Source organism: Oncorhynchus masou, chromosome 6, assembly GCF_036934945.1.
Source record: "Oncorhynchus masou masou isolate Uvic2021 chromosome 6, UVic_Omas_1.1, whole genome shotgun sequence".
Taxonomy (NCBI): domain Eukaryota; kingdom Metazoa; phylum Chordata; class Actinopteri; order Salmoniformes; family Salmonidae; genus Oncorhynchus; species Oncorhynchus masou.
Window position 1 is genome coordinate 34,775,263 of NC_088217.1, and position 16,051 is coordinate 34,791,313.

The 16,051-nt window shown below is 41.9% G+C and overlaps 1 protein-coding gene and 1 pseudogene across 1 annotated transcript; one reads left to right on the plus strand and one right to left on the minus strand.

Annotated features, from left to right (window-relative positions):
* Window positions 1-7,243: 7,243 nt before the first annotated feature.
* On the plus strand, window positions 7,244-8,929 carry LOC135541582 (olfactory receptor class A-like protein 4). Its single transcript, XM_064967886.1, has 4 exons — window positions 7,244-7,519; window positions 7,884-8,147; window positions 8,323-8,577; window positions 8,717-8,929. The coding sequence occupies exons 1-4, from the start codon at window positions 7,244-7,246 to the stop codon at window positions 8,927-8,929; spliced, it is 1,008 nt and encodes a 335-aa protein (XP_064823958.1).
* Window positions 8,930-9,819: 890 nt separating this feature from the next.
* Window positions 9,820-10,749, minus strand: LOC135541583 (olfactory receptor class A-like protein 4; annotated as a pseudogene).
* Window positions 10,750-16,051: the final 5,302 nt, after the last annotated feature.

The following is a 16,051-nucleotide window of genomic DNA, read 5'->3' on the forward strand; positions in this document are numbered from 1 at the left end:
TCCTGTTGATGTCATGTTTCAGAATGTCCTGGCAGACAACAGTATAATCTGGAGTTTGTATCACACTTGAAGAAAGACCTGAATGAAGCAGCTCAAATAGCTCAGAAGTACAGCCTTTATGAACATACACGCCATGAAAAGCTCTAGAACCGCAAGGTAAGGAAGGAGACAAAGTGCTACTAGCTAACAGGGGTGAAAGAGGAAAAAGGAAGATTGCAGATAGATGGGACAACCCTATATGAAGTGAAACCAGACATCAACGTGTACAGGATCAAGTATCTACAGACAACCAAAGAGAAAGTTGCTCACAGGAATCTCCTCCTCTCTGTAACATTCCTTCCACTGGACAGGGGAATTGATGAAAACTGACAACAATGAAGCTGTGGAAGTGTACCTGAGATACCTGATGAAGAAGAGGACTGTGATACACGGACAGTAAACTGGCTCATGCAAACCGCTGAAAGCGATGAACGAGTCAAAACAAGAGTTGGATAGATCTATTAGACATCCAAAAGGTATTATCTGTGAAATCAATGACAAAGTCATAGATGATTCAGATTCGTCAGTTAGCACTTTGCTTTCCTTCGTCATAAGCGTGTTTGCAGTGTAGAGGAGTAGAGAATGTGTCAAGAGGATAAGCAGAAGCCAAGCTAACAAAGTGTTTTCCAAGTACTTAAAGTATTGTAGTACGTCATAGTGTGAGAGGTGTACAAGGCATCTCTTTAGTCTGCGTTAGGTTTGGCCTTAGTACCTCCCCATCATCACGCACTTCCAAGAGAAGAGTTTTACAATTGACATGTACAATAGTGCTCTATGAGATGACCATTGAGTTGAATTGTTTTTTTTTCTATTGATGTGCTTTCCAATTTTGCAGAATTAGAAATGTATTAAGTTGACATTACATCATAAAATCCACCTTTTACATCGTACATTAGCAATTTATGTTATTAGTAAATACTGTTGTTGGTTTGGCGTCAAAGTCACTCTTTATATGTTATTTGCTGAATCTCAGTTTTCCATGTGGGTTTTATGCTAGCTTTTATGCTAGCTTCCCTCTTTGAAGTTGGTAGCAAACTCGAAAATGCATCTTCTTTCTGAGTGCTATTTGTATCCCATCAACTACTGACCATTAATCCACACTGTGTTTGACCCATCATTGCAGGTAATTTATGACAAATGTATAATGTATATGCTTTATGAACTCATGAGCACCAGCCAAGGTATTAGCCTAGTTTTGTTAGTTTAGGAAAATATGTGGTACATTCCAGGTGTATTGTATTTCTTCGCAACAAGAGTGTGACATTGAATAATTTCTCAGGTTAATTTGACATATTTTGTATCCTAAAATGGATGTTATTTTATTCTGATGTTGTAAATATGAGATTACACAGAGAAACCTTTTTATTTATTTTTATTATAGTAAATGAGGAATTATTAGAAATAGTTAAATCCACTATACAGTCACAATTACTTTGATAATATAATATACAGCAGATTTATGGAGAATTGTTGTGGGAGTGCTATTTATATCCCATCGACAACTGACCGTTCATCCATACTGTGTGTCCCATGATTTTAGCTTTGGAAAAAAATGAGCTATCCATCCATTACTCCTTCCTGTGTTGACTTACTGACCTGAGGGACTGTCACGATCGTTTGTATAGATGGTCCAAGGCGATGGTGTATAGATGGTCTAAGTTGAGTTCCACATAATGCTTAATAATGAAACTTTGCAAAACAAACAAACGAAACAACAAATCGTGACAACAGAGGTGCTACATACACTAACTCAAAACAATATCCCATAATACATAGGTGGAAAAATGCTACTTAGGTATGATCTCCAATTAGAGACAATGATAGCCAGCTGCCTCTAATTGGGAATCATACCAACACACCAACATAGAAAAAACAAACCAGAACCCTACATAGAAAATATAAACTAGACTAAATCCCTAGTTACGCCTTGACCTACTCTACCATAGAAAATAAAGGCTTCCTATGGTCAGGACGTGAAAGGGACGGGACCAGGAAGGTCACATTAGTGCACAACACATTAACTGTCTGTGACTAGGCGAAAAAACCTTCCAAGCCGAACCTTCATATTATAAACGCTAATCGCTACCCACCGCCTACATAGTTGTCACCATATTAGCTAACGTTAAGTCAACAACATAACTACTAGAACTAACGTGTTAGTAAACCCGCTACAATCATACAGTGTGGGCCCCGGTGGCATTAAATTAATAAAACCCTTAAGCTACATTGACTTAGATGAGTTCCAGTGTTGGATAGCCATACCAGTTTGGTACCATAGAATCCCTCTCCGTTTGAGTAGGCTGAACTAGCTAGCTGCATTCACTAGCTAAGTAAGTGAAAGTGGAAAAACAATTAAATGTAGCTAGCTCTCCTCTGCTTCTCCTTCATTTTTGAAGAAATGAATATGTTCAAAACTGTTCAACTACTGTTTTTCTCTCTCATAGTGGACAAAATCTAAATTGCGCCTAGTTAGAGTTGGGTAAGTCATTTTAAGCGAAAATGGGAAAAAAGGGTCCTATCCTTAAGAGATTTTTAACTGACTCGCTTTTCAAAGACGTCTAGAAATGCACACGTTTTGTGCTCTTGTAGGAAGCAATCACTCCCCCATTGCTGACTACAAATGATATACAGTATAACTGGGCTAATAACTCACTCACTAACAAAGGATATGAACAAATGTGTACACTGCGCTACATGTAGCTTTAGCTTTGATCTCAAGACAAGCTCATTCTGTAAAAACAGTCCAGTTCAAAGTGATATATATATATATATATATATATATATATATATATATTATATATATATATATATATATATGGCAGTGTTCTATTTGCAGTGGTGGAAAAAGTACCCAATTGTCATACTTGAGTAAAAGGAAAGATGCCTTAATAAAAAATAACTCAAGTAAAAGTGAAAGATACCCAGTAAAATACTACTTGAGTAAAAGTCTAAAAGTATTTGGTTTTAAATATAGTTAAGTATCAAAAGTAAAAGTATAAATAATTAAAAATTAATTTTATTAAGCAAATCAGATGGCACCATTTTCTTGTTATTTTAATGTATGGATAGCCAGGGGCACACTCCAACACTCAGACATAATTTACAAACTAAGCATGAGTCCGCCAGATCAGAGACAGTAAAATGACCAGGGATGTTTTCTTGATAAGTGCGTAAATTTGACCATTTTCCTGTCCTGCTAAACATTCAAAATGTAATGAGTACTTTTGAGTGTCAGGAAAAATGTATGTAAAATTAAAAGTACATTATTTTATTTAGGAATGTAGTGAAGTAAAAGTACAAGTTGTCAAAAATATGAATAGTAAAGTAAAGTACGGGTACCACGAAAAACTACTTAAGTAGTACTTTAAAGTATTTTTCCTTAAGTACTTTACACCACTGTCTATTTGCATATAGGCCTACTGCAACCGCACCGATTATGCCGCATGGGTCGGTCAGTGTAGAGTGCGTTGCGTGCCCGAGACGTGTTTGTCAATGCAATCCTACTCGGATGCGTTCTGCCTACGACAAAATATCGTGTAGCTTATAGTTAGTTTTGTTTCGGTATGTTGCATCGAAAGGGGCTAATGTAACGTTGATTCGATCACAATTCCCACGGTAAAGGGAAACATTGATAGAGTGAACTAATGGGGAAAACTCTAGAAAGTTGAGTGAAGTTCAATCTCGTGCTTCTTTGTGAGCGCTGATATTTCTTCTCTGGCAATCCAGGGGGAGCTGCACCCCAGCAATTTAGAGGGAACATTGCTCACCACCTCTTGGAAAGAATTTCTGGTTGTCTTTGGGATAAACATTTGTGTAATTGACCCGCTGAAAACTCTTATCCCAGGGTTAAATTTTCAGAAGACTACTGCACGTTTTCTTCTAACTTTTTACCTGGGTTTGCTTATGACAAATGTACCCAAACATTATTCTGCCACTACAATACTTGAAAAGACTGCAAGGGTTGTGTAGACTTTCACTAGGCACTGTATGATCATTAGCACATGGTTGTGGGCTATCAGATATGAATCTTAATATATAGTCTAGAATTAGCTGCAAAATGTAACTTTTTGGACCGACCAAATTCACCTGGGTCGGCAGGTGGTTAGAGTGGTTATAGCATTGGGCCAGTAACCAAAAGGTTGTTAGATCAAATCCTGAGCTGAGAAGGAAATAAACTGTCTTTCTACCCCTGAACAAGGCAGTTAACCCACTGTTCCTAGGCTGCCATTGTAAATTAGAATTTGTTCTTAACTGAAATGTCTAGTTAAATAGAGGTTGAATAAAAAAATGGAAATGTGAGTTACAGATCTGTCATTATCATTGAAAACAAGTCTAAAAAGCAATAGATCTGTTCTATGTGCTCTGAGTCTATGCTTCCTGTTCTTACGTTTCATGTTTTCATTTTTTACTTTCTGTTTTCTACACCAGCTTCAAACAGCTTAAAATACAATATAGTCGTCTAGTTAAATATATTTTACACCAGTTTAGGTTGTACAATGATTGTCCACACTATACTTGCATGTTTTGTCATATGAATTGAAATTAGGAGAACTATTAGAATTTTAGCAACCAGGAAATGGTGGAGCGATTTCTGCACAGTGCATCTTTAAATATGCTTTGTCGAAAGTAACAATTTTTGGGGACAACAAATAGTGACTTTGGAGCTGACTACAACTATTTCAATACAGATCCCCAGAAATGTCTAAATGTTTTAACTATTTGAATACAGATCTCAGAAAGTAACTACATTTTTAAAACTATTTGAAAACAGATCTGAAAAAGCAACTACTTAAAAAAATACATTTGAACACAGAGCTCAGGAGATTACTTATTTTCAGAAACTATTGGATTGGCTGCTTTCAACAAATAGTAGGGCTGTATCTGGAATTGCAAAAAGAATGCACACACAATTTCCTATACTATTCCAATCTATCTGACAGTATATCATATTTGATCTAGACAATACATTTCTAGCTGAACATTCTGTAAATGCCCATTCTCCCAAATGTCCATTGCCCCAGGTGTAGATAATAATTTTAAACCAAATATATTTAGTACAGATAAGTATTAATAAGTTCTAATGCTCAATTACTGTATGACTCTTTCAACATGCCACTGAAAAGGTTGAAAGTTGCAATTCATTGTATTAAAATATTAAAAATACTACAGACAAATTCATAGCTATGCTTAGCAAAAACAACTTTTAACCTCTTTGTCCATCTGAGGGTAAGTGTTCTTGTTTCAAACACACACTGTACCATCTTTGAATGGATAGTTTACTCAGGATATAAACTGACATGATTTTCCACCAAACCCAGATTTCTGCCAAACCCAGATTGGTCCATCGGACTGCCAGATGGTGAAGTGTGATTTATCCCTTTACACCACTCCAGGCGACGCTTGGCATTGCGCATGGTGGTCTTAGACTTGTGTGTGGCTGCTAATGAAGCTCCAGACGAACAGTTCTTGTGCTCATGTTGCTTCCAGAGGCAGGAACTCGGTAGTGAGTGTTGCAACTCAGGACAGACAATGTTTACGCGCTACGTGCTTCAGCACTCTGCGGACTAGTTCTGTGAGCTCGTGTGGCCTACCACTTCTCAGCTGAGCCGTTGTTGCTCCTAGATGTTGCTCCTGGTCTTCTTAGTTAATTGACTTTCTTTGAACCAGAAAAAAAGTGTCTTGCTTGTTCTTCTGTCTCTGACTCCACTCCTTTTTTGGGACAGTTGGGACAGAAGAGGAAGCGAGAAATCAGACCAGACCCAGTTGCTAATGCATTGGTGCCTATGGGAGAACCAGAACTGTGACATTTAAAAAACAATTGTAAATGGACCGAGTAGGACGTTTCATTTATCCACCATATTTGGTTGGGACACTTTTTCCAGCTATCGGGGTTTTCATTCAGTTCGTTTTTCAGTTCATTTATCTAAAGCAATCCCTTTAATTACAATTTGATTGGCACAATACTAGTATAGCCTATGGAGAATGCTTTCAGAATATGGAGATCAATGAAAGATAGCCATCAAAACATATACATATTCATGTCCGTTTCAGAACCCATGCATAGATTTAAAAACATTATGATATTACACACCTCTGCCACACCTCGGTTATTGGGATCTCCACCCCAAAAGGGTAACTTGTTGGCACATGCGCTTCCCCATGCTTAAAGTCCGTGCGGAGAGAAAAAAGTCTGAATTTCCCCCCAAAGATCATAGTCCAACGCTTTTGTTCAAACAATATATGAAATGCTTTTTAGATGATCTCTTGTCTTGTTTTATGAATGGAATCATCAAGTGAGGACTTCGTATTGAGCACCATAAACAAAGGCACCTCTCTATTCGTCCCTGGGGGAGCTAGTGAGGGATTATAATGAACCTATATAGCTGTTAAGGCAGCATGTTTCAATTAGGCTAGTTGATTAATCTCTTGTGTTCCATTTTTATGCACTCTCAGCTTGGTAGCAGAAATCTGAGGTTGAAACACTGACATACCCATGGGTATACCCACTGGGCAAAACTGATTGATTCAATGTTGTTTCCATATAATTTCAACCCCAAACATCAATCTGGTGACATCGAATCAACTTGGAAAACTGATTGGATTTGAAAAAAGTCACCAACATAAGGGCATTTTTCACCAAACTTTTAACCTAAATCCAATGACATGGTGACATTTTCTGTTGATTTCATGTTGAGTTCATGTTAGTTGACAACTCAACCAAATGTAAATCAAAACTAGACATTGAACTGACGTCCGTGCCCGGTGGGTACAGTGTACCTGACCCAGCACAGGTTGGTTGGGTAACTAGGGAAAGACCCCTTTGCTGTAGTTTTAGGTGGATGTGTATGGCAGGAACTACTTTGTATTTATCTGGTGTCCATGGTGATTTGACATTGGTAGTTCTGTGGGAGGTTGGGCTTGTGTTCAATGCTACAGAAATAGGGAGTGTCTATACAGGTGTAACTATAATAGATGGGAAGCAATCAATATATGAGTTTTGCACGTTTGTATTTATGATCTATGACCAACAGGGTGTTCATATTTGGAATAAAACATCTAGCAGTGGATTAGAGGCTGCAGACATATACTGAAATAGAACTACTCTTAGAAGACACTTTTGATAACAAACTGGGGAAACAGATTAAGATGCAGAGAGACTGAAGAGTATTCTACCCAGAACTCTAACTCCAATTCAGTAGCTGAGATGGAGAGCCCAATGCCAGAGTTGAGAGAGTTGGAGCCTGTGGGTGTGGGGCTCCGTGTCAACACGTCTCCCACCCAGACCGCATTCTACATAATCTTGGTCCTACTGGGCATTGTCGGTAACACCACGGTGATTGGCGTGATCTTGGACAGCGTGTTCAAAGACCCCAGTGGAGTACGTAACTCAGATATCATCCTGATGAACATGGTCTTGTCCAACCTGCTGGTGTCTGTTCTGAGGAACGTCCTGCTGGTCATCTCTGACCTGGGGCTGGAGGTAAGGAGCTGGATAGGAATGTGGCAGGGGTCGGGCACTCTGGTAGGGCATGCCATGAAGAATGAGGGCTGTATGTGGGTGCTTGAAACAAGGGGGAAGGAGGTATGCTGATTGTGTGTGGTTTGGGCTCTAAGTAAAATGGTTGTGATACTTGAGATATGGGAAAGATTTGGGCTAGTCTTTGAGTAATTGTAGTTTAAAATGCAAGGGTTATGGCGGGTGGTGTGGCTGTAACTAGAGATATGCCATGTGAAAATAAAGCAGTCTGACAATATACCATGCCATACTTACTGATAAGAGCATTGTTCAGGTCGGCACTATAGTGTACACACACATACAACCTCACACCCAGCTCTCTCTCTAGCTGAACTCTTCCAGAGACGGGTGTCACGTCCTGATGGGGGTGTGGGTGTGGCTTCGCTCAGTCAACGTGTGGTCAACACTCTTCCTCAGTGCTTTCCACTTCCAGACACTGAGACGCGTGGCCCCTCCCCCTGGGACTGTTCACGGACCCCGCAGGCCCCCCAAGACCCTCCTGATTAGCCTGGGCCTCATCTGGTTCCTCAACCTGATCTATGCTATACCTGCACACATCTACTCTACCAAGGGGAACAAGAACAGCACAGAGGTAGGACCCTGATTCAATACAAGCGGAGTGATAGACAATTGTGATGTGTATTCCTCTTTGAATTGTGGGAAAATGTCTTATACCCCTTCTCTACCTTCTCTTCCCTCCCCATCCCATCTCGTCTCCTCGTCTCCTCTTCCCTCCACGCTCCCTCTCTACTCCCCCTCCCCTCCAGACCCTGATGTTGGTCACCAGCACCACGCGCCCCCTGCTGGGCTGTGTGTGGAACTTCCCCTCCAGCTACAACGGCCTGGCATATGCCACCACCTCCATGGTGATCCACGAGATCCTGCCTATCATCCTGATGGCCATCACCAACCTGGGCTCCCTCTACACACTCTACACCCACGGCAGGACCCACAACCCAGCACACATGACCCAGGACGCGCCCGTCATCAAGAGGATACCGGCTGAGAGACGGGCTGCCAAGGTGAGAGAGACTGGAATGATTCAGAAAGATGTCTTGTGTGTGGCCTGCCGCCTGGTTATTGTGGATAGAAAGAAGTACAACATGTGATTTGGACCTGTAACATTGTTATTGTTGTTAAAATGAGGAATTTTCTCTCCAGGTGATTCTAGCCCTCATCATGCTCTTCATTGGGTCTTGGGGAACCAGCATAATTTCTATAAACTACTTCAACTACAACCGAGGTTTGTCAGCTGGGTTCCTTCTGGTTATAGCTCGCTTTGCCAACACTATCTTCATCGCCATTTCACCCATTGTGCTGGCAGTGGGTCACCGGCGGCTGCGTGCTGTCGTTAAGTCTTTTCTTACTCACTGACAGGTCCCACACCCTGAATCACACTACAACTGACATTATGCGGAAGTCAGTGGAATAATAATAGTACACTTGCCTTAACATAGCCTAACAATACATTAGAATTACATGGTTGTTGGCATTCCTCTCTATACGTTGGCAAACATTTGATTCTCTTCCAGAGGCAGACTGTTTTAACATGGCACCTATGAGAGACAAACCCATTAATTTATTTTTCATCACAATTTCTATTGATTTATCAGTGCTGAGGAATAGCACTGTCAGTTGTTCGGAGGAGTTTAATAGAAAAGGTTGTAGAGTTCATCATTGCAATGAAATGTGTTCATCTGTACATGTCAGTGAGACTACGTTAACACAATTTATTTCTGTCAACCTGCTCTTTTGTGAGCGACAGAATGTTTTTGATGTATAGACTGTACGTGAAAGGGCACTCCTATCTATAGATAGTTGTTGTTACATGTTCTGTCTTGTTTGCTCTTTAAAAAACAGTCAAAATAAAGGCCTTTATTTGTACCATCTCTCAATCTCTGAGCCTCTATGCCAGAGGCTCCTCTACATGAAGCTCATTGAGAGGGAGTGAACAGTCCAACAGGATCTGTCTTTGCAGAATGTGAGAACTTATCACAATATTTCAACACTCCAGATCTTAAACATTCCATGACTTTAAATGTTCTAAGGTATTTATTTGATGGGTTATTACTTATAACAGGGTTTGTATATATATGTGGACATTTAAAAACAGAATGAGGGGAAGGCAAGCACTGGTTATTTAATTATTCCATACAAAGTCATACTAATTTATTCAGTCACATATTTGTTTTAATAATTTGATATTTGCTTCAACTCTCTCCTGTACTTTGATTACCTCTATCCTACTGAATAGTGGAAACAGTTTATTTTACCTTCTTTCCCATTGTGTCTGGAGCTCTGCATTCCTCCACTATTTCCTCCTGTTGACATTTGACCCTCCTCAGCTTGTAATTTCCCTGAGCCACCACCATAGGTCTGAACCCCACAAACAGAGAAGTAGAGAAATGGGACACAGTCAGCAGCCCCTTCGCATGGTGCCCCTTGTTATGGTTCTAGTACGTCACCATCGCAACCACAAACAGCGTCATCATGATCACATGACTACCCTTGCGTTCACTGACCACATGACTGTCCAGCTCTCCCTGCATCCCTCCCCCTGCCTTACCCATCGTGCTTGGTCAGTGTAGCCAGGTTGGTGCCCACCATCAGCACCAGTGGAGCCACCTTGTTGAGGGCCAGGGAGGAGGAGGCGAAGGCTGAGCCATGCTCCTCAGAGGGGAAATCCCACACACAGCCCAGCAGGGGCCTGGTGGTGTAGCTAATGACCATCAGCTCCACCATGGTGTTGCCGTGGACCTGGGTGGTGTTGACCAGCACCAGCAGGGAGAAGGCCAGGTTGACCCCGTAGACCAGCTGCGGGCCCACCCACACCCTCTTCCTTTCATGTTGCTCTGCTAGGGACCCCACAGCTCCTGGCTCTGCAGCCCACGGCCCGCCACCACACTCACAGCAGCAAGAAGAGGTGGCATCAGTCCAGGGCCAGAGACACGTCCAGACACAAAGACGGGCACCGTGAGGAACAGAGACGTCAGCAGGTTGGCAAGCGACAGGTTCACCAGGATTGTGTCAGAGGGAGGGAGCCGACAAGAGAGACTTTTAATGGCCGACGAACACCTGAGAGAGAGGGAGAGAGAAAGAGTATAATGAACTACTATACTAATTATGTGATGTTATCTCAGGCGGAGATATTTCTTGACTATTGACAGTTAGGGTTCTATTTCTCCTCACCTCATGGATGATCAGTATGTTTCACAGGATGCCAGAAAAGACCAGCAACCCAAACAGAATAGCATCTACAGTGAGGACCTTTGACATCGTATCCTCAGCATGGCGCCACCATTTCTTTGTTATTCATTGCCTACATGTATTATTACTATTCTAGGGTCTCAATTCTACCTCTGCCTCTATCCTGTTAATTGTGAACTATTTATATAGACACCTACATGCCCTCATACACAAACAAAGCCATCCCAAAAACAAACTCAGCATCTTCAGTGTTGCTGACCTGGCTCAGGGTAAATTTACTCCAATCATTTGTCGCCTAGGTAGGCCTTCCATACCCTTGCCTGCTGCTTAGGTATGCAGATTTGTCACTGCATTGGCCAGCAGCGAACACACACCACTTACACACCACGGGTTCCCCTTTTGCTGGTATAACAGCCTCCACTCTTCTGGGAAGGCTTTCCAGTAGATGTTGGAACATTGCTGTGGGGACTTGCTTCCATTCAGCCACAAGAGCATTAGGGCGGTTGAGAACTGATGTTGGGCGATTAGACCTGGCTCGCAGTCGGCGTTCCAATTCATCCCAAAGGTGTTCGATGGGGTTGAGGTCAGGGCTCTGTGCAGGCCAGTCAAGTTTTTTCCACAACGATCTCGACAAATAATTTCTCTATGGACCTCGCATTGTGCACGGGGGCATTGTCATGCTGAAACAGAAAAGGGCCTTCCCTAAACTGCTGCCACAAAGTTGGAAGCACAGAATCATCTCTAGCGTTATTGATTAAGATTTCCCTTCACTGGAACTAAGAGGCCTAGCCCAAACCCTGAAAAACAGCCCAGACCATTATTCCTCCTCCACAAAACGTTACAGTTGGCAATATGCATTGGGGTAGGTAGCGTTCTCCTGGCATCTACCAAACTGAGATTCCGGAGTCCAATGGTGGCGAGCTTTACACCACTCCAGCCGATGCTTGGCATTGCGCATGATGATCTTAGGCTTGTACTGTATGTGGCTGCTTGGCCATAGAAACCCATTTCATGAAGCTTCCTACGACTAGTTATTGTGCTGAAGTTGCTTCCAGAGGCAGTCTGAAACTCGGTAGTGAGTGTTGGACCTGAGTACAGCTATACAGCTAATAGCTAAATCCACCCATTTGCAGGGGTGTCCACGTACTTTTGTATATATAGTGTATCAACTCATACCACACAGAAAGGTCACATCAACAAGACATGTGAGGCTGACTAACACCTGAGACCATCTATACTATAAAGATATACAAATGGTTTCATGCCAATCTTAGCTCATTTGAGAGAGCATTCAGGCGTGTATTTCTTTGTTGCCCTTTAACAACCCTGGCTGTAAGTTGTCAATTCAAACAAATAAAACATGGCTAAATCGTATGTGACTGTGGCAGATATCGGATGGCCCATACGTGTATGTTTAGATGTTTGTGTGTTATGTCATCATCCCGCACATTGTTAACTCCCATTGCTCAGAGGGGAGGATCGTAGAGAGTCATCATTAGACTCATTTACCCAGCATCCCCCGGGGGCTTCCCAGCGGTCTTATTAAAATCATCTCCTCCACTGATGCTGCACACTGTTCCTGTCCTCTCCCTTGGCACTACTATCTTGCTGGCTTGCCAATTTTTTCCTCTTGGGAATGGACATATAATCATTACCTCCAATAACCTCCACATAGAACTGCTGAGTCAAAACTGATCAAAGACTAAATGTTCTCAAATTAAAGATCTTCAGAGAAAGATATGAAGCTTTTTGTGACCATTATAACTGCCAGTAGGTGTTGTTAAACTGTGAGTTTTATTACCTATCTGATGATTAGCAATGAATGAGTATTTAGATTGATGTAATCCAGCTCTGATTATCCTTGTTATAATTCTCCATAATTATTTCAAAGATTAAATAGTATTTTAAAGAAGTTATAAGGAGGTTGTTTATCTAACCAGACATGAATGTTTCAGCAAAAACTTCAGAAGTGTTTGATTGTGTACAAAAGAAACACAGGCTTGTTGTAGCATTTTGTAGACCGACTATCAATTATTACCACTTGAGGTCACTGTACACTCTAAAAAGAAAAGGTTCCTGGAGTATCCTTGAGGGGTTCTTCAACTTGAAACTGTGTGGGAACCCCTATAAATTCTTCAAAGAACTCCTTTTAATGGATCCTCGAGGAACCCTTTGAAGAACCTTTTGGGGTTATTTTTTTTAACTCCACTACTATTATTATTGTTGTTATTATTATTAATAATAATAATAATATGCATAACAACAAGAACAATAACACAATATTTGAGTTGTCCGTGTTTATTATGATTTTAGTGGCAATTCATAATAAAAAAATCTAAATATGAGGTAATAGGTGATCAGTTCAGTCATCTGCACCCAATACAGCTAGCCTTCAACATATTCTTATAGCCTAAATATTCTTAACGCTTTGTTGATTGATACCCATTGAATTGTGTCCATTTTCTGTTTTAGAAAGATTTGCACAAATATGAAAAGATAGAGAGTATCATTGTAAAACAATATGAATATAGATCATACAAGGGACAACCCTTGCACCTGCTGTCCTTTCAAATTCAAATCGAAGTTGGGCAGTTAGGTTCCTGCAAGAACCCCCACCAACTAAGGAGGTTCCTTGATTCATTTTCAGTGCCAAGAACCCTGGGGGTCTTCGAAGAACTTTGAGGATCTTAGAAGAACCCTTGTTGAATCCCTGATTATTAGAGTCTAGGTTTGGAAATCGCATCACATCAAAACAAACCATAGTCCTAGATTTCAGCTTTACATTATAGCCCACTATTGACAATATCCAGATGTTCGTTAGTATTTGTAACATCTGCCTATATCATGAAGAATGTGTTATAAACTGTTATCAGAGTTTATTTTCCTACATTTTTGAATAAGTATGAATATATCATGCTTAGGCTATTACAAGACAATTATGCCTGATAATAACAAACTATTTTTTTTGCACAAAACAATCTCATTATATTGCATTTCCAATAATCTGCCTGATTTGATAGTATGGACAAAAGACTACACACAGCAGCATTGACGACTACATCCTAGCACCCAATGTGGGAGTAAGGAGTGGGAGTTAACTGGAGGAAGGTCGGTTGGGTGGAAGGATGGAAAGGCACAAAAAAAACAGAAAGGGTGTCAGGGAAATTAAGATTGGAGTAGGGACTTGAAATTATGACTCATGTAATTGACTGCTGATGACAACGCTACAAACATTCTGACAGACACAAAAACACACACTTTTCCTCACGACAACCATCACAGACAGCCAGACAGGACAAGACTGAGACAAATGTACCTGAAAAGATAATTTCCTCCGTCTTCGTTCTCGAAAACCTAGAAATGTAAGTTCTCTCTCAATAGCCAAATTGCATCTTACATTTATTGCCGTTTACATGAACCATTCTAATACGCGGTGTGACCTATTTATTGGTCTGTTGAGTTGCGTGCGTAACCAACATGTGGGGTAAGGCTTAAAACAAAGCATTCGTAAGTGATAGCAGTCTGGCTCATTCTCTAAAAGTGTGGTCTGTATCAATCAGCCATCTATTATTCTATGGTATATAATTTGTATTGTCCGATTTTACCGCAGATTGTTCTCGTGCTGGCCATCGGGGGAATACAGCGCTTTGATGGTGGTGAAGGACTGTGTAATGGAAGCCACCTGCCCCCATAACTCTCTTTCTCGCCTCGGATCTCCGCCGACAGTAACGGTGCTGTCCACTATGCATTTGCACTAAATACAGTGAAAGTGAACTGGTAAGAAGAGAAGAATGGGAAGAAAATCGCTGGTTGCCTTCTCGGCAGTGCTGTTCTGTCTGTGCCGCGCGACAATCGTCTCCAACCGGACGCGCAGCGGCCGCGACGCGCAAACTTCATCCACATCATCAGACAAGGGAAGCGAGGACGTGGCTGTCTCCCCAATCTCTGGCCAACAGCATATCTACAATGTTGATTATTTCAGTAAGAATGAAACAATGGGCTCACCAAGGCGGCAGGGGGACTTCAGCCATAGGAATGGCACTTCCTCCATCAAAACCAGCAGAGGCAATACAGGCACCACTATGATATTTGGCAGGCCAGACCATGTTCAAGGTAGAACAGGGTGGGCCATGGACGGAGGAGTGGCACCAATATGTGCCTACCGGGTGATGGAGGAGGGAATCGGGGGGCGGCTATGTTTTCGACACACACAGCTGGGGTTCAGGTGTCATCGTGGAGAGTGCCGGACTGTTCCATCAGCAGGAGGGTCCCTGGTGGCCAACATTTTGACCAACGGCAGCGTGCTACTACAGTGGACATATGAAGATCTGAGGGGAGAGGCTCAAAGGACAAATAAAGGAAACACAGCTGGACATGACCTAGATAAACAAGAAACAGAGATTAGAGGAACAAGTGTAGAGGGACAGAAAGGGGCCCCTGGGACAGGGCTTGGGGAAGAGAGCAGGTTTGTAACTGCCCCACCAAAGAGGGTATTCGGGCGACGACGTGTCAGAAGGGGTGGGTTTGGGCTAAGCTGCTGGTGGAACGGGAGCTACACCCAGTTTGAGTGCGCTAACACCCATCTTGGCTCTGGTTGCAGGGACTTCTTGCTGACTGAGCTGCATGAGAATGTCCCTTACCGCATCTGCCTGCATCTGCTTGCCTCCACCCTGACCCCACAGCTCCACTCAGAAGGAGCAGGTCAGAGGGAGGACCTGTGGGACTGTGTGGAGTTCACTGTCTCACCCTTGGGCATGCAGGACATTGTGATTGCCATGACAACGGTGGGAGGAGCCATCTGTGTGATGCTGGTCATCATCTGCCTGCTGGTGGCGTACATCACTGAGAACATCATGAGCCCAATGACACAGCACTCACACTCCACATACCACTCTTACCACTAATGTCACTCACACAAACACGCACGCATGTGTGTGTGTGCACACACACGTAACCTTATTCAGCAATATCACAGTCATTTATTTTAATCTCACATCTAAATCAATACACTAAAAACCCATTTATGTAACATACTGTGGTTGAACACCCACACACACATAATAAAAATCTCACTCGGATTCAGGGCATTGCACCTTACACACTAGTAGATCTGTAAGCTTGTGGAAGAATGATGAACTAAGCCTCACAACAGACCACCACACTTTCAAATACTATGAAATACTGTTCAAATGATAGGGCTCAGAGAATTCAGTTTGTGTGAGCATTCATTTGTGTGTTTATTTTTCTCTTGTGTATTTATCTCATTAGCCTTTATGCTAGTAATCAAAG

Bases quoted from the DNA above. Each gene is read 5' to 3' on its own strand.
- LOC135541582 (XM_064967886.1), top strand. From the start codon at position 7,244: ATGGAGAGCCCAATGCCAGAGTTGAGAGAGTTGGAGCCTGTGGGTGTG. The intron at 7,520-7,883 runs GTAAGGAGCTGG...CTCTCTCTCTAG, and splicing joins TCTCTGACCTGGGGCTGGAG to CTGAACTCTTCCAGAGACGG. The intron at 8,148-8,322 runs GTAGGACCCTGA...CCTCCCCTCCAG, and splicing joins GGAACAAGAACAGCACAGAG to ACCCTGATGTTGGTCACCAG.